Raw genomic sequence first — 25135 nt, 5'->3', positions numbered from 1 at the left:
TAAATTAGCAGTATAGAGAGACTTATTTATTCAGTGTTATTGTTGCTAACATGAATTTTATTGCAATTCATGTTGTGGTGAATAAGTAACTATAGATACACATAAATCATAAACCATCTGATTTTACAAGGACTTTTCTATTACCAATTATGGAAATTTGCTTGTTGATAAAATTAATACCAAGAACCAAAATAGAGGTTTTGCTTTTTCTTCCTTTTTCAGGTAAAAACTGCATACAAATGTGCCTGTGTGTTACGGGACACCATAAACCCCTACTTGCTGCGAAGAATGAAGGCTGATGTAAAAATGAGCCTTTCCCTTCCAGATAAAAATGAACAGGTTTGCTTATCTTTACTATTAGATCTGAGCCCTCTTCCTCCCCAAAATCCAGTCTTTCATGGACATTTAGAAATTATTTCTGCTAATAGCAGATGAAATCCTGTTTTAACTAAAGATAAGATATAGAGCTTTCAAGTTGCATTTTCTTTTCACACGTTTTCTGAATATTAAATGGTTGTAGTCTTGCAGGGACTATACAAGTACACTTTCATCTGAAAAACAAAGGATATATGAAGTGCAGTCAGGTCTGTTTAATACTGTCCTCGTAGGTCACAGGTGCATACGGATTAGTTGGCTGTGGAGTGTGTCCTATGGTGCATCTCTTGGACACTTCAGCATTGTTTCCTGCTGTAAAAAGGTTAATTTGGGTAGAAAATGGTAGAAAAGTACTTGATGGCAGTTGTTCATATTGCAAGCTAGCTGGATCTGTGTAAATTCTAATACATTTCCAAAAGACTAGCCTTTTGATTTAAAACTTATTTTCTCTACAAAGAAGTGGGATATTTTTTTAGGAAAGTAGAGGAGGTTGAAAAGGATTATTTAAACAAATCAAATTCCTACAAATACTCACGTCTAGTAATTTTTAGATTCTTCTGCCACTCAGGTTTCAGTGCTTCAGGCTTTCTTGTCCTCTGCTTGTTTTTTTCCTTCCTGTCTCCTCCCTCTTAAATAAAAGTAGACATGGCTAGTCTTTGTAAGCCAGTGCTGAAAGGTACATAATAAATGAGTAGGCCATACTCAAATTTATGCTGTGCAGTCTAGTGATCTTTTTTTAATCAAATTTTGAATTTTTATATACTTTAAAGAGTCTGGGCTATTTACTCTTGAAGATTGCAATCATAAACCGGTTAAACAAATTTAATTTTTGTTCGTATCAATCACAGGGCATTACATAAGTTTGACTTACGGCATAATGTTGGGTGCCTTGCAGGACGTGAGGAAGTGATTTTGTTCCATTTTAGCCCATGAGACCATCTAAAAAATCATTATGTGCTCGCACTCGAAGGCTAATGACAGAACAGATTACGTGTGCTAACCTAGTTTTCCCATGAGGTTCTAAGAATTTGCATGTTGTAAGGGACTTAACAGACACAGAAAGGAAAGCGTTTCCTATAAACATAGCTTTGAGAGAATGCTAACATTGCACAGTTACCTCATTAAAACTGGAAAATGGCAGCACTTTGAAAACTAAAGCAATTTGAGGGGAAAACTTAACAACGGGGAAAGGGGACAGAAAAACCCATGAAATCCATCTTAATGATTATGTTCATTCTCTAAAAAGTCAAAGCTTTTTTTATTCTAATTACTTCTATATAGTATCTTTTAACTTAGTATTTCAATATGTCAGATATCTGTGAAGCTTCACTGTAGCACATCATAAAACTTTAAAATTTACTGTATTTGAAGTTTACAGGTTGGGCTTGAGCAGTTCGTTTGTTTGTTTTGGTAGGTCCTCTTTTGCCGTTTGACAGATGAGCAGCGTCAAGTCTATCAAAATTTCATCAACTCTAAAGAAGTTTACCAGATTCTCAATGGAGACATGCAGGTTGGCATTAATTAAGGTTAATGGCAGGTAGGGTTTAATGGATAAAGTCATGGACTGACCTTCGCATTCTTCTAGCTGGATTCTGAGCAGAAAGGGAAGCAAACACGCTGATCTCAGTTCTGCTTTTGTGGATGTCTGCTTTTAACTCTCAGAAATGTTCCATGGAATATATAGAGTTAGTGATCCTTTTGTAGTGACGTGACCAGATAAAAATAGGAATGGAATGGCCTTTGCAATGTGTTTGAGGTGCTGGGAACAAATTATGGCTTGTTGGATGAGCTGCTGTAGGTAACTGTATGTGTGCTTTTAATCAATTGCAAAAGTGAAGCAAAGGAAAAGAGGAATTTGTCCTGAGAGTACAGTTCAGGTATGATAACTTTGTGATGAAACAGCTGATGATTTCACAGAGTCTTAACATATAGCAGAGCAAATAGCAAGCATCCTTTTTATTGTTTAACTAGTCACTTCAACATCTTTTGCCTCCATCCTCACAACATAAGTGTTGAAATTGCTGTGGCCAGGATGACAGCAGTAATTGAAATACAGTTTCAAATGCCTGCTGTTGCCTATCTAAAAAGTCTGCTGTTCCCTGTGACTCCTACATTGCACACATCTGGTCCATTTGACTTCTGTATGCATGCAGTGGATATTTTTGAGTCCCATTTTAGCTGCAGGATACAGATCTACTGTTAAGAGGAGAAGTAACATGTCTTGGTTATAATACCTCATTTCCTTGTCTTGTGAACTGTGAAATCCCTTCTCCCCTCACCCCCAGTGTCTCCAGTTAATTGTATGGTCAGTACAGCCATGTATATTGCAGTGTCATATAAAGCAGATATTGACTTTATCACTGGTTTGACTTTTTTATTTTTCCAGATCTCGCAAAGGTATAGTAGCCAATTTTTTTCAGGTGCCTAGCCATTTTAATTATCCCAATGAAAATTATTTTAAGGAGCTTGATCTTCAAGGGGTGGCTTGTACAAGACCATCTGCAGAAATTTCTCTAAAATGTTACAGCATGAGCTATCATATTTGCTAGACTTCTGAAAATTTTGAACAGTAAATGTCAATGCTTTTATTAGATGCTTTGTGATGACAGCAGTGAATCCCAACAGAAAAACAAAAACCCCACTGTAAAAACAAACCATAAATTATGAGCAGGCTCATCCAATTTGTAGTGATAGAAGATTAAGGGATTAGGTGTTTCAAGCTAGTTCGCTTTTATGAGTGCCCATTATATCAGAAGAATAAATAACACTTGTAGTATTATTGAATTAATAACTGAACGGAACCCTTCTAACATGGCATCAAAAGTGGTAATTTTCAGCTTCATATGTTTGTTCAAATATGTTTACTCATCTGGTCTTTGTTACTATGCATTCTGGTGGGTCTACTTGCATGGTAACTTGCTATCCTCAAGGTCTGTCTTAAGTTACCTGCTAACGTGGCGGGAGTTGGAAGGAAGGACACAATAATTTCAAGTAACAAACTTGGTGGAATTTTTCCTTTTGAGTAGGAAAAGTTTGACTATGAGTTACAGCTAGGGATTGCTTTTGCTATTGTGGAAATTGTTGCAGAATTCTCTTAACATTGTTTTTTTCCTAAAACTTTCCATGAAACAAATATTACCGTCCATTGGCTTCTCTAAAGAGCAAACCACTGTGAAAACCAAACTTCTTGATGATGACTGGATTAATCAATTGGTGTTTATTTTTCTCAACCACAACCCATATAGATACAAGTATTTGTCAAGAAAACAAAAATATTTTTCTTCTGTATTCTTTAGATTTTCTCGGGACTAGTAGCTTTGAGAAAGATTTGCAATCACCCTGACCTCTACTCTGGTGGTCCCAGGATTTTGAAGGGTGTACCGGATGCTGAAGTGGAGGAAGCAGATCAATTTGGATATTGGAAACGTTCTGGAAAAATGATAGTAGTAGAATCCTTGCTGAAAATATGGCACAAGCAAGGTCACAGAGTGTTGTTCTTTACTCAGTCAAGACAGGTAAGTTCACTAATTGTTTTTAGTTTTAGTTATTACTAAAACTAAAAAAGTGCATGTGTGTGTCCCAACAAAACTTGTAATTAGAACCACCTTTTGTAGTCTCCTTTTAAGAAAATTAACATCTTATTGAAAGAAAAACCAAAATTACTAATGTCTTTGGAATAATTGGAGACCAGTTCCCAAGTTCAGTAAGTTTGATTGGAATGACGCAGCATTGCACCAGGGTTGCCTAAATTCAATATACTGGGTCAAAGCTTGTATCAGTTATACCCATATATAATACCAGGCCAAAGCAGTGGTGATATATTTATTGTCCCCTACTGTGTAGTTTCAGGATAGAATTGGTAGTCAGTTTGTTCTCTCTGTTTAGTGCATGTGCACATCAAATCCTCGGGTTTGTGTGCTTTGGGCCAGCAGCACAGACAGTGGCCTTCATTTGTTTTCCTTATGTATTCATAATTTTGTCTTGTTTCCATGGATTCCCTTAGCATGCTGCACCATTTACCTCGTTAATTCTCTTGAGACCATGGCTCTGGATTTCCCAGTTATTTTTCTGATCATTTAAGATTCACAAGTTCTTGGTCTTCATCTTGTCTGTTTGATTGGCACTGCAGTTAGTATCAGAAATTCTTATGACTTGATCAGACAGTTGCTCAGCCTTTGCGTCTGGATTTCATTAGATTTTTTTCCATCACAACAGATGCTGCAGATACTTGAAGTCTTTGTGAGAGACAGAAACTATTCCTACCTCAGGATGGATGGCACCACAACAATAGCTTCCAGACAGCCCCTTATAACAAGATATAATGAGGTGAGATGTTGCATCCCACACACTGATGCCTGTTAGTGAGTATGGTTGAGTTCTTGCATTCCCTTTTGGTCTGTTTTTAAATATACTACTTCAGGTTTGAGACACAAAGCTGGGGAGTTCAGTCAAAAGAAATCACTTTCTTTCTGAGAGGAGAAAAAAAAGTCATCACTTTTTTCACACTTAAGTTGGGTTTTCTGCTAAGAAAAAAAGCAGTTGAAAAGGAAGGGGGGGAATTCTATTGGACAACCGTAAATGAAATTTAGATCAAACTACTTCTCTTTGTCAAAAGATATATTAGGCAAACAAGGACGTGTATTCCTTCTCTTGGCTCCCTTTGCATCTTTGCAAAGCATCCTGATAATAAAAGAATCCAGGAAATAAAAAAAAAATTATCTTGTAGTTTGGTAATTCTTGCTTTAGTAAATTTTCTCTTTTGTTATAGGACAAATCCATATTTATTTTTCTTCTAACAACTCGTGTTGGTGGCATTGGGGTTAACTTGACTGGTGCTGACCGGGTTATTATTTATGATCCTGACTGGAATCCCAGTACAGACACACAGGTGAGTTTGGTTCATTACATTCCATTTACCAGCTAAGTTGAAATAAAACTGAAGATGGAATGACATTTATCTCCTCCAATAATGTTAAAGCAGTATGTTGCTCTTCCCTAAGTTGCTGTTCCCAGCAATGGTTGCTTAGGGTGCAGTTCCACATTACGATTACTCTTGTGGCAAAGCCAATTTAAGTGGTTCCCACCACATCCCCTTTATGCTGTTATACCTTACCGCTCTTCAATATTGTTGATTCATATAGTCTGTTTAGAGTGTAGGCAAGCAAACAGCTGAAGTGGCCTGGGTTTTTTTGGTTTTTTTAAATAAATAAACAAACAAACTAGATGTTTCTGAAGGGAGAGTATGGCTGTGCAGGCTCTTCAACAGGCTTGACTGTTCATGGTGCAATACAGGGTAAGAAAAGGAGAAAGTGTTGCTTAAATTGGCCTTGTCACTAAATAATGATACGTAGCTATGCCCTTGGAAGCTGCTGTTAAGCCAATACCTTAAAGAAGTTGTTCTTTATCTGATGGTGTGATGAGACTGGTTTATCAGATCCCTTAACAGTATATGGGGCTTACATGTTTGAGAGGGAAAAAAATGGTTTTTAATGGAAATCCGACATGCAAATCTGAGATCTGCAAGTGTGTAGTCTGGCCTAGAGTGGTCTGTTTTAGTGGTTGGTTCAAGATGAAAGCTTTCAGCTAAGAAAAAGAAGAAAAGTTCAAAGGAAAGTGTATATTAAAGCTGTATTGTGAAATAGATCCCTTTTGGAATAAGTCTATATAAATTACATATCCTAGATGTGCTGAGTTCTAATTTAGACATAATTTATTTTTTGAGATTTTTTTGCATAGATTTCTTGGTACAATTGGAAATTTGTCTTACACATGTAAACTTCCTAAATTGTTTTCCTCTTCTGCTGAGTTAGTTGTCCTAATGCTGTAGAAATGCCACAGCTATGTAACTTCTTGAACTATTTATGAAATGTCCAAACTAGGTTTGAAACGGTGGTATCGATAGCTGTCTGTCGAACATATGTCTAAGAGGCTAATGTCCAGTAACCAAAGCTTTTGTGTTCCAGGCTCGGGAACGTGCTTGGAGAATAGGCCAAAAGAAGCAGGTGACTGTGTATAGGCTTCTCACTGCAGGTACTATTGAAGAGAAGATATACCACAGGTCAGTCAGAACGGTCCCTTGGATACAGCCATGTGCTCAAGAAAATATTTGTAGCACATCTGAGGTGGTGTAACAGTGACATACCTGTGCATGTACATACATGGCTTGTAACCCTCAACTGTGGCCATGACGGTCACATCACGAAAAACTGCTGAGTCTAATATTCTTCTAATATTAGACTCCCATCCATAGGGCTGTGCTGCTGCCTCTCTAGCTCCAAGACCCGCATGCCAAATATACCTCAGTAATCTGTTCCAGCAGCTGTGTCCAGCACATCCAGAATTCACTGTAAATAAGAGAGTATGAGGTATAGTCAGGAAGAAATGAGCCCCTTATTCAGAACGTGAGATTCAATAAGTCTGAAATGCAAATAGAAATCAACAAGTTCTTTATATTGTCCTTAAGATATATAAGGATGTATGTGGTATGTACATCCTTTTACTACTCTGCAAACCCAATTTGATTTTGTTTCCAAATCATTCCAAAGTTAGAGAATTAAGTCCCAAGAACACCCGTCATATTCACATTATTTATTCCAAAACGTAGCTAAAGCCTTAAAGTGCTTTTATTTTGAAATTAATTAAATCTTTTTATTTTGCTTTCCCATTCAGCTTTCTCAGTAGTTAGCTTCACTCACATGAATTCCAAATGAATGTACTTGGGAATCCTCTATTTAGGCATTACTCTTTAAAACTGGAATATCCTCTTTGAAAATGCAGATGAATGAAAAGCTCTAAATAATGAAATACCAGAACTTAGTAAGTGCCTTTTTTTTAATCTGTTTTACCACGTGGACACAAAGCATCCGCTGTTGGTTGGCTTGCGTCCCTCTGGTACATTTCTGTTTGAACAACACTGACCACATCAAGGAAGTGGGCTCTAAGGGTCAGGACATCAAAAATTCGTTTATTTCCAGAACAGTGCAATGGACTTTGAACTTCAAGTTGTCTTTTCTCTTTGCGTGTGTTTTACTTCCTGCAAATATGTGATCATCGTTGCAGGAAGCTATGAAGCTCAGTTAATTCTTAAAAGCTTTAAAGATGGATGCGCTACAGTAGCTGGCACCTATGTTTAAACTTAGGTTTTGCCAATTGGATTTAAAAGTAGTTTCCCTGCTTAATGCCAGTAGAGCCAAAACCATGATAAAAACACTTCTTGAGAACTGATTTCCAGCTCTATTTTGGGATGTATTTTTTGCACAGGAAAATAGTGCCTAGAACTTGCAATAAAAGCTATCTAGTACAAACATGGCACAGAAGTAGATTTACTAATAGGAGAAGACTTTGTGCGGACGAGTTCTCCCCCAAATTTGTTCCTTTCAGTCCTCTGCAGATGGGCTCTTTTTTTCCCTTCCTCTCAACCACAAGTCTGATTTCTCTTTTCAGTGGTTGTCATCCAGTCATCGCCATCAGACTGAGCCACTCTGCTGCTTTTGATTCTTCCAACCAATTGAACCATTAAAATGTTGTCGTTTTTTAACAAGCTCTTGGTTTTCTTTCAAGGAGCTTTCTGGCAGTTTTATTGTAATATATGCAAGCTTTTCAGTTTTAATGGACAAAAAAAATTCTAGCTGTGAAGTTATTTATGGCTTAGTTAAAGGATTCCTCATAGGACATTTCAGGATGGTGGTTACCTGTTGTGTTATGGGGTTGTTGCAAAACAATAAATCCCTGCATTTAACAATTTAGTTGGTTGTTTGAAAGTTACTAACTCAAGATTGTCTTTTGGAAACTTAACATCATCTTCCCACTGCTTAATTGTTCTGCAGGGTAACATTTGCACTTATACAGTCTTCTGTTTAAGTACTGTATTCAGTACTTAAACATAGCTAGACATTGTTTCATGCATAAAGTACTTTTTTTTTCTTTTTTAGACAAATATTCAAACAGTTTTTAACAAACAGAGTGCTGAAAGACCCTAAGCAGAGGCGCTTTTTCAAATCCAATGACCTTTATGAACTCTTTACTCTGAGCAGCCCAGATGTATCTCAGGGGACAGAAACAAGTGCAATCTTTGCAGGTACACATTTTTTCCTATTTGTTTAAAAGAAAAAAAAAATGTTTGAAGTGTTTGATAAATGGATACTAATTTCATTCATCCCTCAGGTACTGGTTCAGATGTTCAAGTCCCAAAACACCAATTTAAACGGAAACTTGAAAAGACACTGGATAATGACACTTCTAAGGGTGATCTCCATCTTACAGAAAGCAGCTTGCCAAAGTACAGCAAGCTATCCAATTCCTGCTCAACCACCCACGTGACAGATTCTTCTAAACCAATAGAGACAAGTGAGGGAACCAAAGGAAATTTTGAAACCTTTGACCAAAATAGCCATGCAAAAGATAATGCACAAGCAGCTACTAATGTAAGTTCGTTGAATAATAGCAAGGACGAAAGCTTGGAAAGAGCTGACAAATCTGTGTCCCAGTCATTGCCAGGTGAGGCAGGGTCTTCAGAGAATGCCAAATGTCTCAACGCCGTGGTGGCTGATGAAGTACATGGAGCAGATAATGCAAATGTCAAGGGAGCTTTTAGCCTTACATGTGGTGCTGCTGGCTCTTGGGAAAAGCAGGTTGCTAAAACTGAAGATGGGCAACTAGATAATAATCATTATAAATGTACCTCAAAAACAAAGCACAGGGTAGATATGCTGTCACATGAGAGCCACAAAGATAAGTCTAAAAAGAAACATCACAAAGATGCCAAATTTGAAGGAGAGCGCATTCCTCATCTAGTGAAACAGAAGCGATACAGAAAGAACAGTGAAGAGAAGGAGGAAGACTCAAAGAAAAATGATGATTACGTCTTGGAGAAACTTTTCAAAAAATCAGGTAACTATTGTTATTTGGCTGCTCAACATTATCAGACTATTTAAACAGAGGTATATAAAACTTATGCAAGTGAGGGAAGGGGCAGTTCTGTTACTCTGATGGTTAGAACTACAACACAAAACGTGGTTTATCTGTTATTGTAGTGAAGCATTAAAATGGTCGATGTTGAAATGCTCCAGTTATGATTGTGCTAACTACCTCGGCACAAACATCTCGGAGACATCTGCAGCCTTCCAGAAGCACATGCAGTGTTTCTTCTGGAAATAAGGATGCAACCAGCCTTCATTTACACAGCGGTTACGCTTCTATCTGTCCTGTCCATAACAATAGAAAAAGATCGATTTACCCACATAATTGCCAAGTCTGTTGTGAATAATGACCTCATCAGCACACCAGAAGTGGTTTGCTGTCAAATTGATTGCTTAACTGATAGAAGAGGGTTCTCTTATTAGAAATGACTATACTGAAGTGCTGTATATAATATATAATCAACCTGAAAAAGGAAAAATGTGATTGTGGCATTCAGTTAAATGTTGAATGTTTAATTGTACAGATAACCATGTAAATTAACAGATGTTCTCCTTCACCTTTTCGTGTACCTTCTGGTTTTTAGGGGTACACAGTGTTATGAAGCATGATGCCATTATGGAAGCTTCCAGTGCAGATCATGTGCTGGTGGAAGCAGAAGCAAGCAGAGTGGCCCAGGATGCCTTAAGAGCCTTAAAAGTCTCTCGACAGCGATGTTTAGGAGCTGCTTCTGGTGTGCCGACCTGGACAGGCATGAGCGGTCTTTCAGGTGCACCATCAGGAATAAAGTAAGTTCAGTTCTCACATTGCTTTTCCAAAAATAGAAAAGTTCCTTAGGATGCTGTGGATTTATCTTTATTTGCACTTGGTATTTGCAGTAACATGTATCAAAGTGGAATTTCATGTTTTATATTTAATATTGACGTGAAGGCATATTACAAGCTTAGGAAGTCCATTCCAAAGTGCAAAGTACAAAGAAAGCATTCTTGTTGCACAGTAGAGGAAGCGACAGTCTGGCAGAGGGCTCTTGAGAACCCTAAAACGCAAAGCCAGTCAGTGTCTTTGGCAAAACTATCCTAATCATTTTGAGAAGGATGTTTTATGGACTTACTTCTTCTGTGGGTTTTTAGGAGTCGGTTTGGTCAAAAAAGAAACTCCGTGCTGCTTTCTTCACATTCCACTTGTGCATCACCTGCGAAAAAGTGCAAGGTAAGAGACCCAAGCTAACATTGCTCTTTTAATAGCTGATATATGTGAAATGTTCTGATTTATGCAACAAATCTGATTTATACTGTAGATGTGTCTCATACCCATTTGTTGTATGATTATGTAGAATTCCAGAATTTTTAGTCACACATTAATTTAATTTTTCATCTTTTGATATAGCATCTTGATGAAGTATAATTAAGTAGAGCAGTCACAAATTGCAACATGGTCTGGTTATCTGTCTCAAGACCAACAATGCTTTTCTTTTGCTTCCTAAGTTTTAAAGTTGAGACCAGAACACGTTGCCTCTTTATTGTGTATTTCAGATGACTAGCTTCTGAGTGCTCACATTTGTTGTTTAAGTCTGAACAGCAGGCAGAATTTGTTTAACAGATTCTGTGGATCTCAAAATCCAACTTTCTCCATAGTCTGTATGTTTATTTGCAGGATGCAGATATAATGAAGAAAGAAAATGTGAAGAAGTGTAGTTCCAATGGGCATTTTGATGTAAAATCTGGAGAATCGTCATCCAGTGCACTAGACTCTTCATCTTTATTAGCTAAGATGAGGGCAAGAAACCACCTTATTTTACCACAACGGACAGGGAATGAGGGAGATGAGAATCATCAGCAAGCACCCGCCCCCGCCCCGGTTTCAACAGAATACGATGAACTGCTCGTGGATGTGCGTAACTTCATAGCGTTCCAGGCCCGCGTGGACGGCGAGGCTAGCACTCAGGAACTACTGCACGAGTTTGAGTCCAAACTGCCTGTGGCACATTCCTGTGTCTTTAGAGAACTTCTCCGCAATCTCTGCACCTTCCATAGGAGCCCGAACGGTGAAGGTGTCTGGAGGCTAAAGCCAGAATTCCACTGACCTTTGTCAAGGGAAGGCACCTGCCTGCGTGCTCAGCCACCGCTCTCCTTTCAAAGACTTACTGTTTATCTTTTAAAATGAGGAATTATTTCATATTCATGATATAATAATTGACTTGAGCAGTCAGTGGTGCAGTGCTTGTTGCAGGCTCAGAGCTAACTTTATTTCTGATTTACACTATTTATATGGAAGTGCCATCTACCTCATAGATGAAACAATACAAAATATCAGCACCTTTTATTTAAAAGAAATCTTAGTGTAAATGGGATGAAGAATACATACTGACTTTTTATTGCAATAAGAACCATGGGTGTTGCTGTGGGTTGTAAGACTTTTATTTGATTTCTGTGAAATTTGGAGAACAACTTCCTCAATTTCCTGTATGTTACTTGAATGGTCATGGGGCACACAGTGTACCATCAAAAAAGAAAAAAAAAAAAAAGAGGAGGAGATGGTAGTGGTCAGCCTGAGAGATTCACTTGTACCGAAAAGTGCATCAAAATCATTGTATGACACTTCCTTCAGTAGTGAGAATTTTGCTTTAAAGTTGGTGCTTTTGTTGTTGCCAGCATCTAGCATATGCAGTGTATCTTACATCACTACTTAACTTGGGAAATAATTCTACTGCCACAGAGGTTTAATCACAAAAAAAAGAAAGCCTGGCAGGATATTGAGAGGAATGACAGTTGATATTTATGGAAAACTTATTATATTATGGAAAACCCATTTACACCGTAATCATGAATTCGGTTACAGTCCCATACACCACTGGCAATTGCTTGGTACGGTATTTCTTAGCACTGAGGTGACAGTAGTTGTTATGTTTGTCACAGGTTGTGGACTGAAAATTGAAATCCCATGAAATGTTCATGGATCTCACTGTAATTCATGTCAAAAGCTTTCCAGTTCCCTGTTAGCACTTAAAATGTTATACCTTGACAAAGGCTGAGTGTTAGTTGGTCAGAGGGGGAATGGTTTGACTGTATTTTCCTAAATGTGATCTTCCACGTGAGTCACAGGTTATATCTGCTCTGCAGATAGGGAAAATCTCAGTCTTCCTGACAGTCAGACAACTTCTAATATCCATTTCCTTCCAAGGAAGGAAGGATTGGATTATTTGTAGCAAACCCAAGCGCTACATTGGCTCTGTCTTCAAGGTACTAGCTTGCTACATAAGGAAATCTTAAGGGGGAAAAATGGATACATTTTGAGAAGAAAACCAGGTTCTTGCAGCAACATTAAATTACTGTATGGCTTAAACTAGGAACAGTTAAATATGCCTAATGTCCTTCCTATCCCTAAGCTATTGAGAAAAGGGAAAGCTGAGCTACTTTTAGGGTTTTGTTCAGCGTGAAAGTATCTTGTTTACTTCAAATGAAAGTACAACTATGGAAAGATGAATGGTGAAGCAAAAGTACAAACTGTTACTTTGTTCTTGTAAAGAAAGTCTTTAAGATACTTCCAATGGCTTTTTCTCTTGTTTTGCTCAGTGCTAAAGGATCTGTAGAGATTTGCAAAAAGCGGTGCCTCGCTGTTTCAATAACTGCTCAGTTGGCTTTTTGCAGACTGGAGTTGGAGAGGGCAGATAGCCCAAGAATCTACTTCTTTTCCTCATGGCATTTGAAGGTGGGACTGTTCCACCATTTCCTGACATCTGTTTTTCTGATGCCATTTATATTCACTTACATTCCCTCTTTCAGGAGAAAGATGAAACCAAGGATCTAGGCTGCAATTACAGAACACTTCAAAAACTGTAAATCTGTTGATATGACTTAAAATGGATCAGTAAAAGAGTAAAAACAAACCAATTTTTCTGTTCTCTTCAAAGCTACAGAGAATTTTAATTGGTTTTGGGTGTCCTGCCCCCATGCGTTCCTGTGCCCCAGGAACAGACCAGGAGTTCAGCTCTCAGCAAAGCTGCTGCTGTCACCTTAGCTGTCCGTTGTGGCCTCCTGTTTTATTTGCTACTTCCAATCCTAAAGACATAGTTCCTATACTAAGGAAAGTTCACAACTTCTCACTGATCTGTTAATGTAAATGGACTTGCATGTGCTTTTTATAAATCCTTGGCTTTTATGGACTTATTAAAAAAGCAAAACCGAAAGTCTGTTCTAGAAGTCTTCTTTGGGGGCGGGGGGAAGAATGGGGTGAGGGAGCGATATTTTCTTGTATCATATGGCTCTGACTAAATGATTTATATTATCGAGTACACTTCTGTTCTTCATACAACTACAAATTATGCATCCTAGCAACTAGATTTTTTTTACAGTACTAGCTTTTGTTTAAAAGAGTGAATGAATGTTAGTATAATACTAAAAAAAAAAAATTTTAAAGCATTTAATCTCAAAAGTGTATGTGATTAAAGGTCTACAGGCTGATTTATCAGTAAAAGTCCTGGAATATAATACAGCTGCTATGCATTTTAAAGTAGAAGAGCTATTTCAGAATAATCCTACTTTTATTCCATAGTGTTATCCGATTTTTTGTTTAACTTTACCTGTGTAAAGTGAATTCCTTTCACATCTTCAAAGAATATCTAAAACAATTCCTGACTAATGATATTGCATACTCAAATATGTTTACCATTAAATAGCTTATAGATACGTAATACTCTTAAAACCTTGTATTTTAGTCTTATCAGTTTCCAAGTATTCAATGCTGCAGTTGGTCAGTTGGTAGTTGCTACTTTATTTGTTTGTGATTCCAAAAATCACTCATGTGGGATGCTTGTGTGTTTTTAATTTGTTTTCTCACCTCAGTAAAAAGGCGATAAAGAATGATCAAAACACAGATGTTAATTTAGGAATCAAGTTGAAAAAAAAAATCATTAAATCTTACTAAGGAAAGACATTTCAGCATGAAACTGAGTATAGTCTTTAAATTTAAAAAAAAAAAAAGTATACTGCAAGGAACTACTGAAAATTTCTTTATGTAAAGATGCTAAAAGCTGAGCACCATGCTACTCCAGAAATGTCGTGCCAGTGTAGATGATGTGACCTGCTACCCACACAGCTCAGCAGACAAATGCTGTTGAACAAAAATCTAGAAAGGTAAATAGCAAAAACTTGGATTGGTCTGTGTTTGTGGCTATGTACGGTGTTTGGGTAAAACATGCTGCACTGGTGTTTTAATGGCAGAAGTTAAAACTTATCATAATTGTTCCTTCTGGTTTCAAACTATATTTGTAGAGAGGGAGGTAAAAAAACCCTCTTGCTTTGTCTATTAAGATGTTTCCCCCCATCCTGTCCTCCTTTTACATTCTTGCAGGTGTTTATTCTCCTGTGTTCATCCTTTTGCTGAACACGTAAGTCTTGTATAGCCAACTCGCTCACCTCTGGTAGAACTAAACTCTAACCTAGAGAAAAGAGACTCTGCTAAAGTTGTAGGTGTTTGACTCTTCTGAACAATAATGATCCGCCACAAAAGAAATGTTAGCAAGGTGCTGAATGGATAGATTGATAGAAATGACGATTAAAAATGAGAGTATTTTTAAATCCATAACTTCATATTGTGGCTCAGCCTCTTCTCAAAGGGCTACACCATGTGGAGAATTGAGTCTACTACAGCTAATAAATGTTGTCCTCCCAAGTAAAGCTGTAGAGAATTGAGCTTTCATATCTGTAAGTTTTGGCTTCAGATGATAGTCACCTATAGACAGTCGTACTCAAGTCACAAGGTCAATTTTGCTTTTGATTCCAAGGTTGCTAAACTTGGCTAATTTTGACTGTCTTCTACTAGTGCAATTCTCTGCCTTACAAGAAGCTGCAACTGAAAGGACAAGACTTTCAAAAGGACTTGATGGGATTTTTGTTGTTCATAAAGTCCTGCAGCACTTCCCTTTGAGCTACTGAGTCATTAGGACTAAGAAGCTTCCAGTTCTTCAGCTGTTGTAAATGCAGCTCCACTGACATGGATAGGCTGATGCTGCTTCCTCGAGGACCTAACCTTCATGAGAGCCAAAACGCGTGTTATCTGGGACGCTGCGCGTATGTGATTGAAACAGCTGCAGAATGTTAGCCTTTCTCCAGTTTCTGTGTGTTTATTGACACTGCTGTACAGACAGGACAGTTAGAGGTGAGTTGCGTTCCTGAAGAGGGATACCTGTTGTACACAGGTTTTTGGTTGATTTTTACAAAGAATGATCTTGTGAGCTCCATTTTTCTCTGAACTCCAGTTACAATGTGAGAGGTGCTTTTCAAAGCACACGGAGATAGGTGATGGCAATGATTTTAGAAGCCATCTGAAGAGACCTTTGTGTGTTGATTCCCCAGTTAAATTTATGTATAAAGTGCATTTGGTTATATTGATGTTAGTCTGCAATTGAATCAGGGCTTTTTTCCTTATCTACCAATTAACTCTGTTTGATAGTGAATGAATACTGCCAGGACTCATAATGCCCCATCACTAGTGTGTAAGGAAAAAGCTCTTCACAGAGGGAGAACATTTTGCCTTCACTAAGACTGAGCAGAAACACAAAATATGTTCCATAAACAATGATACTACTGTATAACAGTGTGAAAATGAGAGGAGAATCTTCTTCACAGCATCAGCAGGGAGGGAGGAAATTTTGCAATAGATTTTCAAATGTTACACATTGAGATCTATCAAAAAAAAAAAAAAGTCCACATATAATGATATACCATCAGTGACAAAGATATCTAGGCAGGCATCGCGTAACTAGAAAAAGCTGTGGGGAAGTTATTGCTACAGGATGTATCCTTCCAGGAAACCTGTCACTGGAAGCAGTAATTTAAGCAATTAATTTGACAAAACAGTCTTACAGAAAACAGTAACTTGACTAATGTTCTTTCAAAAGGGTAATGCTTTTCTCCAACATGAAATAGTTTTATTTTTAGAAGAAGGAACTGGGTAGATGAATAATAAAATTTGTGAGATAATACCTGACTTGCATTTTTTTTTTTTTATACTGCTCTGATCGCTACGTCTAGTAACAACAGTTTAAGCAGTTTTGTCACTTGGAGGAAGGAGGTGTTGAGGAACACCAAGGATATCTTGGTGGTTCAGCAAGGAAGGACAATGCAGTGTCTCCTGTGCTGGTGGTGGCTGTGGTTTCTCAAATGATACATAAAGATGATGAAAAGACTCGATGTGGAGAGAACCCCGTAGCAGTTTTATCCAAACTTGGCTTACTCCTAGTGTATGGCGAAGTAATTACCTAAACCATGAGGAAAAATTAGGAAGGAATTAAGTTAGGTAGCGTAGTCACTGAGATGGCTTAAAATGCGGAGTAATCTACCTGTTTGGTCTTTTAGGAGCAGGGAGATCTGGATTCTCCTGCTATAAACCTCTGGGTGACTTTGGACATGGTACTATACTGCCTGCTGCATTGGTTTCCCCATCTGACGGGTGCGCCTTTTGGGGAAGGCAAGAAATCTTTCAAGTCCTTTGGAAGTGCTTCAGGAAATGACAGCACAGTACAAAAAAGTCCTAGTTGGGAAAAGAGAGGTAATATGGCATCTTATTGTCTAGCTCATTAATTCAGCAACCGTAGTTCACACAAAACTATCATACAAAATTGCTAAGAGTACAGTTTTTTGAAGGGCTTGGGTAGGGCACATGCCTTGGAGTCAGGATGTGCTGGCAGCACTTGGGAGTTTATCTCCTCTGGGAGAGGTATTTATATATTAGATACATGGTAAAAACACTCTCTGCTACTTAGGGCCATTTATAATTTCCCTGTTCCAACATTCAAGCTAAATGCTGAATATACGCTTACTAACTCAGTGGCTCTCTCCATCCACCTGGCCCTCAAGGGATTGCTATTCTAGGCGCTGGGGTGACGTCAACACTCCGACTTCACGCAGCATGGCTGATGTAGTACAGTCCCGTTCCTTCAGCTGAGACTTAGGAGCTGAAGCTTTTCTTAGTAATTCTTAACTTCGGTTGGTGACCCTGGTTTTACTGTCTCTACTGTCATTACAAGTAAAGAGAAGTCTGACATCTTTCACACAAAGGCCATTCCTCTTTTCTTTCTTAAATGGGTGTAAGACAGCTGCTGTGAAGTAAGTGAAATACCCTGTGTTCTTGCTTCCTGCCTGCAAAAGCCAGTGAAGGCTGCGGTGCATCGTTGTTGTGTTCAGGGAGCAGAAAACTACTCTTCCCCGCCTCCCGCGGAAAAAGAGATGTGTCACTAAACTAACTAGGAACTACAGAACCTGCACAGAGAGTGTACAAAGTGTCAGGCAGCTGTGTTGAGAAAGAAGCAACTTCCAGCCTGCTCTATCCACTAGTTCCCTATTATTTGCGCTAATGTGAAATTAACGGGAGAAGGGAGAGCGTATGCTGAGCCGAGCTCTTTGTTTCTGAATGGCAGGGTTGGACTTGCATTTAATCCGAACTTGCTAAGGTTCTGAAATGGACAATGAAAGCTCCCAAGTAAATGTTGCTCTGCCCAGTAATGATAGCATGTGATAAACGTGCCTTTTCAATATTGTTGTCTCATATTAATTGTAATGTCATCAAAGATGATATGGCAGTCCACATGATAAATCCCACCATTCTTACATGTAAGCTATACCTGAACGCCTGATGATTTTGAACTCCTCAGATCCTCCAAGCTGTTTATGCAGTCACTTGAGAGAGGGAGAAGGAAAAGCAATGCCAATGCTGAACTCTTTAGAGAATCCACCTGAAATTTTAAGTCGTTAACGATCTATCATAGCTCCCTACAGATTCCCTGCTTTTCCTGTGCTCCCAAAGCCACACTGCTCACAACATGTAAGTTGAGAGAACCTTTTTTTATTGTACAGATCAGGGAGGTTGAAGCCTTGCACTAATTGCAAACCAGTACGTAGTATCATCAGTGGAGCTATGACCAACTCCTGCATAAGGCTTACATAAGTGGTGAGTCATGCAGTCTTACGAAAGAATAGGGAGTGAGGCTTTCATTATGTTGTTTGCCTAATCAGAAATATGAAAATAAAAGAACACAGCACTCAGTGGGTTACGTTTGGCTAACTGTAGGCTGGAATTTCTGCAGTTGCACTACTACGATGGAGGCATTTCATTGTTTGTGGTCCCAGCTTATATTAAACAGAGAGGATTTTTTCATAAATCTTTGCCTCTAGGGCAGAGTTAAGGTTGTTTGGGAACCCTAGCTTTGTGTTTCCAGACATTAATGTCTGGAAGCAGCACCATGGGAGTAGAAATGGAGGTATATGCCTAGGGAGGATACTAGGAGTAAATGAAGAGGCCCAAGGGCAGGGTAGGGTTTGTGAGGATAAGCATGCAAAGAAGCAGTGGAGTGGAAGCAAAGCTTTTAGGATGACTGAAAAACAGTCTAGTGATGATTTCTCATATTTTACTAGTCCCTTTCCATGCTCTCAGGCAGGTAGTTGAATGGGTATTACTTTATCTAGCGCTGCTGTCAGCCATGGGCTGAGATACCACAGCCCTTAGAAGACAACTGGAGAGCTTTATGTGCAGGAATGGCGCTCTTTACACCGGTCTGAATCACCCATCACTGCTACCCATTTTCCTCCGTCAGTCCTCTGCAGCTCATGTGGCAAACTGAATCAGCAAGCTTGTCTTCTGGGGGAAAAAAAACCATAGCAATAATTAACCAATTTTTTTTCAAACATGTGGCTACACTAGCTGAAGGCTGGAATGAGTGACAGTAAAGGAGTCTGGAGCTGAAGAGCCATGTGGCCAAGTACCCTAGGAACTTCAGCTTTAGCGCAGCAAAAGGTGAGTGCCTGCTGTATCAGAGCTGTTTGAACAATCCAGATTAAACCTTTTTGTTTTTTTTTTTTCTTCAAATGGATAATTTGGGAGCGTGTGGAACTGTATGGTCTTTGTCGCCACCTCATTCCCCTATGGGCCCACATGCTTGCTCAGTGCAAGTGCTCCTGCCTAACGCAGCGTGCCGAAGCAGAGGAGGCAGAGATGTTTCTATCTGCCCCACAACCCACCTCCCTTTGCTTTCCTGCCTGGAAAGGCAACACGTGGCCCTGTGGCACAACCAGAATAGGCACTGCTGCGTGAACCGTCAGGAACATAGAACTGCTCCTCAGTAAGCTGCCAGACTGCCTTAAAAAGGACTAGTATTCAGGATGCTTAGGGGTTGGGTTGGTTTGGGTATCTTTTTTTTTGGGGGGGGGGGGGGGAGGTGGAACTCCCTTCACCAACCAAAGGCGGGGGGAAAGGCAAATTACTTAAAGCTGCTTTGGGAATTATTTAAGCCTTTAAAATGGCTTTTCAGAAGGCGTGTGCCTCCCCACGTCCCTAACGATGTCGAAGCCCTGCTGCCCTGCCGTGGCGGAATCCCGGCCTGTCCCTAAACCCCGACCCCGGGCAGCCGCGGGGCCGGCGCTAGAGACGGCGGTACCGGTGGGTACCCGGGGCCCCTCCGGGGATCTGCAGTGCCCATATCAAAGCCTTTTTTAGTAAAGAATGAGATTTTCACAGGCGCGCTTTTCTTTGCAGAGACTTGGGCTTCCCCTTTCACCGGCAGCCGCTCCCCCGGCCCGCTGATGTTAACGACCGAGCGGCGATGCCCCATTGAGCCTTTATAGGGCCTTAATGGCCCGGGCGAGGCGCGGCCGCCCGCCCCCGGGGGAAGCGGCCATCAGGGCTGGCTGGGCTCCTTGCCCCGCTCACTCGCCTCGCCGCCCTCAGCCTCAGCGGGCCGGGGCCGGCGGAAGGGCCGCTGCCTCCTCACCCCGCTGCGGCCACCCGAGGCGGCCTTCCCGAGCCAGCGCCGCCGGCCATGGCGGCCCGCCGGCTGTGGCCGTGGCTAGGCCTGGCCTGGCTGCTGAGCCTGCCGGCGGCCGGCGGCCTGCCCCTGGCCCCCGGCCCGCGGGACGAGGTGCTGGCGGCGGCCATGCAGCGGCTGCGGGAGGTCTTCGACATCGAGGAGCTGCCGCCCGACGTCCTGCCCCGCAAGAAGCCGCCACAGTTCATGGTGGATCTCTTCAACAAGGTGGCCGACGCCAACGGCATCACCCGCGCCCCGGGGCTGCTGGAGGGCGACGTGGTCCGCAGCTTCGAGGACCGAGGTGGGCCTGGGGCGGGGCCGGGCCGGGGCCGGGGGGCGGCGGGGGCCCAGCCGTGAGGTGAAACCCCCGCTGCGGGGTCCCCTGCCCCGCCGTGAGCAGGCCCGGCGGCGGCTGTGGGAGAGGCGGGGGCCGGGGTTGTTTTGTGGGGGTCCTGCGTTGTCACTAAGGGGGAAGGGGGTGTCTCTTTCCAGTTGTCATGGACCAGTACCACTTCTATTTCGACATCAGCGCCATGGAGAAGGGCGAGCAGATGCTGAAAGCCGAGTTCAGGGTCTTCAAGCTGAAGAGGACACACCGGTCTAGAAGGGCTGACATGAAACACTTTTGCAAAGTAAGTGGGGAAGTAAGCTGTCAGTTATAACATTTACTTGTGCTTTACGTTGTTAGTAATACTGAAAATGAGGAGTGCAACCGCTTACCACAAACCTGCTTTACTTTTATTTTCATTTGATGGTCGGCCTCAGTTGTTCTTTGCCTCCAGCGTGCAAAGAAGTAGGCGCAAGGTTTTGGCTGTCCTTTGCACAGTATGGCAGCGCGCTATCCCTAAAGACGGCTCCGTCAGACCTCTCTCAAGCCATACCGTGCTTTTCTGGGGTTTGAAACGTTTTGAAACTTAAATCGAAATTTGTCTGCTTGAGCCACTCAAAAAAAAAAAAAAAATAGCGATTTGGGATCCGTAGGAAAATCGTGCAGGTGAGGACTCTGATGTCAGTTGTACCTGTTCCTTTGGCAAAAGGCAGGATCAGACATTTTGCAAACCTAAAAGTAAAGCTGTGGAGGAACGGAAGACTCCCACAGTATCAGATGTTCAAAAGAGAAAGAAAAAGGATGATCAGGATATTCTTCTATAGTATCAAACAGTCCAGTATCCTGTCTCTGAACACATCTAGAAATAGGTGTATGTACTGATACTTGTTTTTCCCTTAAACCGCCCCAAACCAACTTTTTTGCTTGGTCTGGAATGGTAGTACAGTTTTCCAGCTATGATGTGTCAGAAATATTCATAATCTTCATTCTCCTTGTTTTGCTGGAACAATTGTTTTCATTCTTGTTGTTTTGTTGTATTGTTCTCATCAAGGTGGAAGTGTATGAGCTCTTGGAGAGTGGAAGTAAGATACAAAAAAAGCATCTCATTGCATCAAGATTATTGTCCCTGTACACAGAAGGCTGGGAAGTATTCAATGTCACACAGACGGTAAGCAGAGAATTCTGACTTCATTTTAATTCTAAATCTCCATTTAACTTCCTCTGTAGACTTCTTTATTTGTTAGTTTCAAGATTTGTTTTGTAGATACCCTTAAACTATAGCGGTATGTGAATGCCTTTCCATAGCAAAAAAAAAACCCCGAAAGTGGTTTAAAACATACATTTTCCTGGGTTTAAATCTCTATTCTCAGACTGTTTTTCATTGCCAACGCTTTATAATCAGTCTGAACAGCATGCTTGGATGATTGGCTGAGTTCCGTCTTAGGTCATGATAGCTCAGTTTGAGAATGGCCTGGCCTTATCTGTTAGTCTGTGATTATAACAATTAGATAAAGTAAATTTGCTTGATTGCGAGTTAATTTCTTCGAATGCCATGTTTGTTAGATTTAAATGAGTTTTAATGTTATGGAAAGTCTGGAGAGTTCATGTTGTTCTGTTATTAAGATTGCTATGAAAAATAAATTCCTGGATGAAATCAGAGAGGATATGTTTTAATGTTAATTTTAATTCCTAGACTCATCTATTCACTCGTAGATTCTCTGAAATTAATTATCTTCCTGTAAAAGTAGCTTTGGGGAATGCATATGGTTTTTTGTATTTTTAAATGTTGAATTACTGGTTTAAATATTAAGCTCAATTGAGTCTCAGCTATACAGTTAGCTCACTTCTGTTCTTATGCTCTCATAGCTTGTTGCCCGTTCCCTTTTCCTAATAAAAACATTGCTTAATCATAATGCTGTAATAAGAATATCGAAACGATATTTTTTCATTTCCCTTTCGTTACCAGGTTTCCAAGTGGGTTGGAAACAGCAGCTCCAACCATGGCTTTTTGATAACTACCACACATGTATTCAACAATAGAATTGAGCACAACCTGGTTAAGTTTGCTAAGAGCCAGGGCGCTTTGCAGGAGAGTAGAAATGCTCTCCTTGTCCTCTTCACCAACAGTAACAAACGGAGGTCTTCCAGCTTTGTACCCTCTTCCACAAGTAAGTTTGTTCTGATGTAGAATATGAACTCCCTGTTCGTTTTCTGTTATCTTCTGCTGCCTCGTGTATACCTCATCTCAGTATTTACTTGCAGTGTTGAAGAGTTTTGCAAGTTCGTCTTTGTTGCTTATCAGAATTTCATTCGATAGTTCTTGCTAGTAGGTCACCCACCATCTTAAGTTGCTTCTCCCCTCAAAAAAACAGTGTTTGTAGGAAATATTCAGGAAGCCTAGGGTGGGATCTGGTATATTTTGTTTGTAAGCGAGTGGGAGTTCTATTTTTTTTTAGTTACTGTTTATATTATTTTTGTGGTGGTGAAGTTTGCATGAAAATTGTAGATTAGGTTTAGGCAAAAAAAAACTCAGTGACCTGGAAAACTTGGTGAAAATGCTGGTAAAGCAACTGTAAGTAGAGTTATTAAGCACAGCTTTCAAGAGTGGAAGAGGTTGTTAAATAAGCAATTTAAACCTCTCTGTCCTTGGCTTGGTTTTTAAGCACCTATTTAACTTCAATGACTAATTAGCATTGTGACTAAAGGCTGCTTTCATCAAAGACAACGCCCTCATCCCTTAAATTACAAAACACAGTGTTTTACCTCTCCCACTGGTCTTCCAGTAAAACCAACTGAGGCTGGATTTTAGAGCCTGATAAATGCAAAGAGCAAAAGCTGCGAGAAGGGGCAAAAATTATTCTGTTTTGGCTTTGCAGGGTTTTCAGGTAAACGATTGCATTTGCGCATTAGAAAGAAACTAGGTAGGACTTGCACCAATATTAAGAAGTAGGTGGTGAAATTGATTAAAAACAAAAATAAGGCTGGCCTGTTTATTTTTGTTTTCCAAGGAAAACTTTTATAGTGAAATCCTGCATTCCGATTTAATGAGCATCAAGCTCCGTATGGGATGCTGTGCCAGAACTGAGAAATCAATACCCTTTTCTCAATGAAGAAACTCCTTAGACCCCCCTGTTTGTGGTCAGTGAATCTGCGCAGTTTGTCCTTCTACCAGCCTGTATATCAGTGGTTTTCAGCCTCTCTACATGGATCTTAAGGTCTCCATGGACATTTATTAAGGCTTCTCAGAAGGTACTTTGAAAGCAAACCTATTGTCAGTAAGCTTCATTTTCTAGCAGAATTCCATAAACCTGGTGGTAATTTTTTCAGATCGAAAAATTGAAAAATATTTTTAAAAATATTACTTTATAGGAGCACTGTCTGTTTTGCAAGTGTATGGGTAGCGTTCCTGCGAGGAGAATACTGGAGAGAGAAAAAGTCTGTGATCTCCACGCTCTGTTAGCACTGCTCAGCTTGATCTGTGTTGTAGGAGTGGCCGTGTAAAGGTTGTTAAAACCATTCCGACCAGATCCAGCTCTGAAAAGGGCCTGTGGAGTTCACAGAATGTATTTAGTATATCATTGAGCTTTTCCTTTGTATTTCTTCTGAGTTTGGGACACAAAATGAAACACAAGATGTGGCAGTTTTTGAAATATGGCTGAAATAGCAATTGAAAACACACACACCCCTTTTGGTACTTTCACAGTTGAATGTAATTTTTAAATCTATCCTGAAGACTTAGATGAAAATTTATGGAATAGGCTTTTGTGCAGAATACTGTACTTGGGAAATTAATTTATTTTCGGAAAGATTAACACGCAGCTTCCTTTCAGAACCGGAGATGAACTCTGCCAAAAATGATGCTTCACGTGTGCCTCGTGAAACTCGGATCACGGAAAGCAGCAACGCAGGCATGAGCAGGAGACCCCGAGCTGCTGCAGTCCCTTCTGCCAAAAGCCAGGTAACAGCCTGTCATCGAAGGGAGCTCTACGTTGACTTCCGTGCTATTGGCTGGTCAGGATGGATAATTTACCCGAGTGGATACAATGCATTTTATTGCAGAGGATCCTGTGTCTTCCCCTTGGGAGAAAGTCTAAATGCAACAAACCATGCTACAGTTCAGTCCATAGTCCATACCCTTAAACTGTCTGAAGATGTCAGCACGCCCTGCTGTGTGCCAGATGAACTGAAGTCCCTCAATCTTCTCTACTTTGATGACAAAGAGAATGTGGTCCTTAAAAATTACAAAGACATGGTGGCAACAAGGTGTGGTTGTCATTAGGGGGACCCTTTTTACCTTTTTTTGTCTGCAGTTGGCTTGCACCTGGATTCAGTTCCCCATTTGCCATTACCAATGGAAATGGCATTTTAGATTGCAGATCAGGAGAGTCAGAAGTTCATCTGTGCTTCAGATCCTTCTCCTCTCATCATGGCTGTGTGGAAAGGTGTTTAAGGATGGCTTTTGAAGAGCCATGGGCTTCTGGAGGGTATGCTGATCTGCATGGAGAGTTCTTTGAGAGCCTGTACACCAGAGGAAACCATTAAAAACAGGAACTTGCTATGTGAAGGAGTTAAAACACTCTTAAGATGAGTGTTCAAATTAAGGTCTTGTTCTGTATATTGAGGCACAGAATTTCCTATGATTTAACAGGCATGGTATCCTGCCTCAATCCAGGACGGGGTGCAGGTCTCAGTTTTGACTGCATGATCCAGTGGGGATG

At 40.3% G+C, this 25135-nt stretch overlaps 2 protein-coding genes across 10 annotated transcripts in view; both read left to right on the top strand.

Moving 5' to 3' along the window:
* Positions 1-13459, top strand: part of ERCC6 (ERCC excision repair 6, chromatin remodeling factor) — a 49491-nt gene extending 36032 nt beyond the window's left edge. For 8 of the 9 annotated variants that reach the window (XM_074591281.1, XM_074591275.1, XM_074591279.1 and 5 more), the window contains 11 exons: positions 223-339; positions 1790-1885; positions 3672-3890; positions 4591-4701; positions 5144-5263; positions 6339-6433; positions 8307-8452; positions 8539-9264; positions 9878-10079; positions 10422-10500; positions 10945-13459. In XM_074591281.1, the coding sequence (XP_074447382.1) occupies positions 223-339; positions 1790-1885; positions 3672-3890; positions 4591-4701; positions 5144-5263; positions 6339-6433; positions 8307-8452; positions 8539-9264; positions 9878-10079; positions 10422-10500; positions 10945-11373 (2340 nt within the window). In that variant the 3' untranslated portion in view covers positions 11374-13459. The remainder of the gene's footprint in view (positions 1-222; positions 340-1789; positions 1886-3671; positions 3891-4590; positions 4702-5143; positions 5264-6338; positions 6434-8306; positions 8453-8538; positions 9265-9877; positions 10080-10421; positions 10501-10944) is intronic. The other variant, XM_074591278.1, reaches the window with a different exon arrangement.
* A 6642-nt stretch (positions 13460-20101) lies between these two features.
* LOC141745222 (bone morphogenetic protein 7-like) lies at positions 20102-24696 on the top strand. The gene is made up of 5 exons (XM_074592553.1): positions 20102-20390; positions 20582-20721; positions 21469-21585; positions 22384-22585; positions 24248-24696. Exons 1-5 carry the CDS (start codon positions 20102-20104, stop codon positions 24694-24696), a joined length of 1197 nt encoding a protein of 398 aa, XP_074448654.1.
* Positions 24697-25135: the final 439 nt, after the last annotated feature.

This window comes from Larus michahellis, chromosome 6 (assembly GCF_964199755.1).
Source record: "Larus michahellis chromosome 6, bLarMic1.1, whole genome shotgun sequence".
In the NCBI taxonomy this organism is placed as follows: domain Eukaryota; kingdom Metazoa; phylum Chordata; class Aves; order Charadriiformes; family Laridae; genus Larus; species Larus michahellis.
The sequence above is the reverse complement of the archived record's forward strand: the minus strand, read 5'-3'. Positions and strand labels throughout refer to the sequence as shown.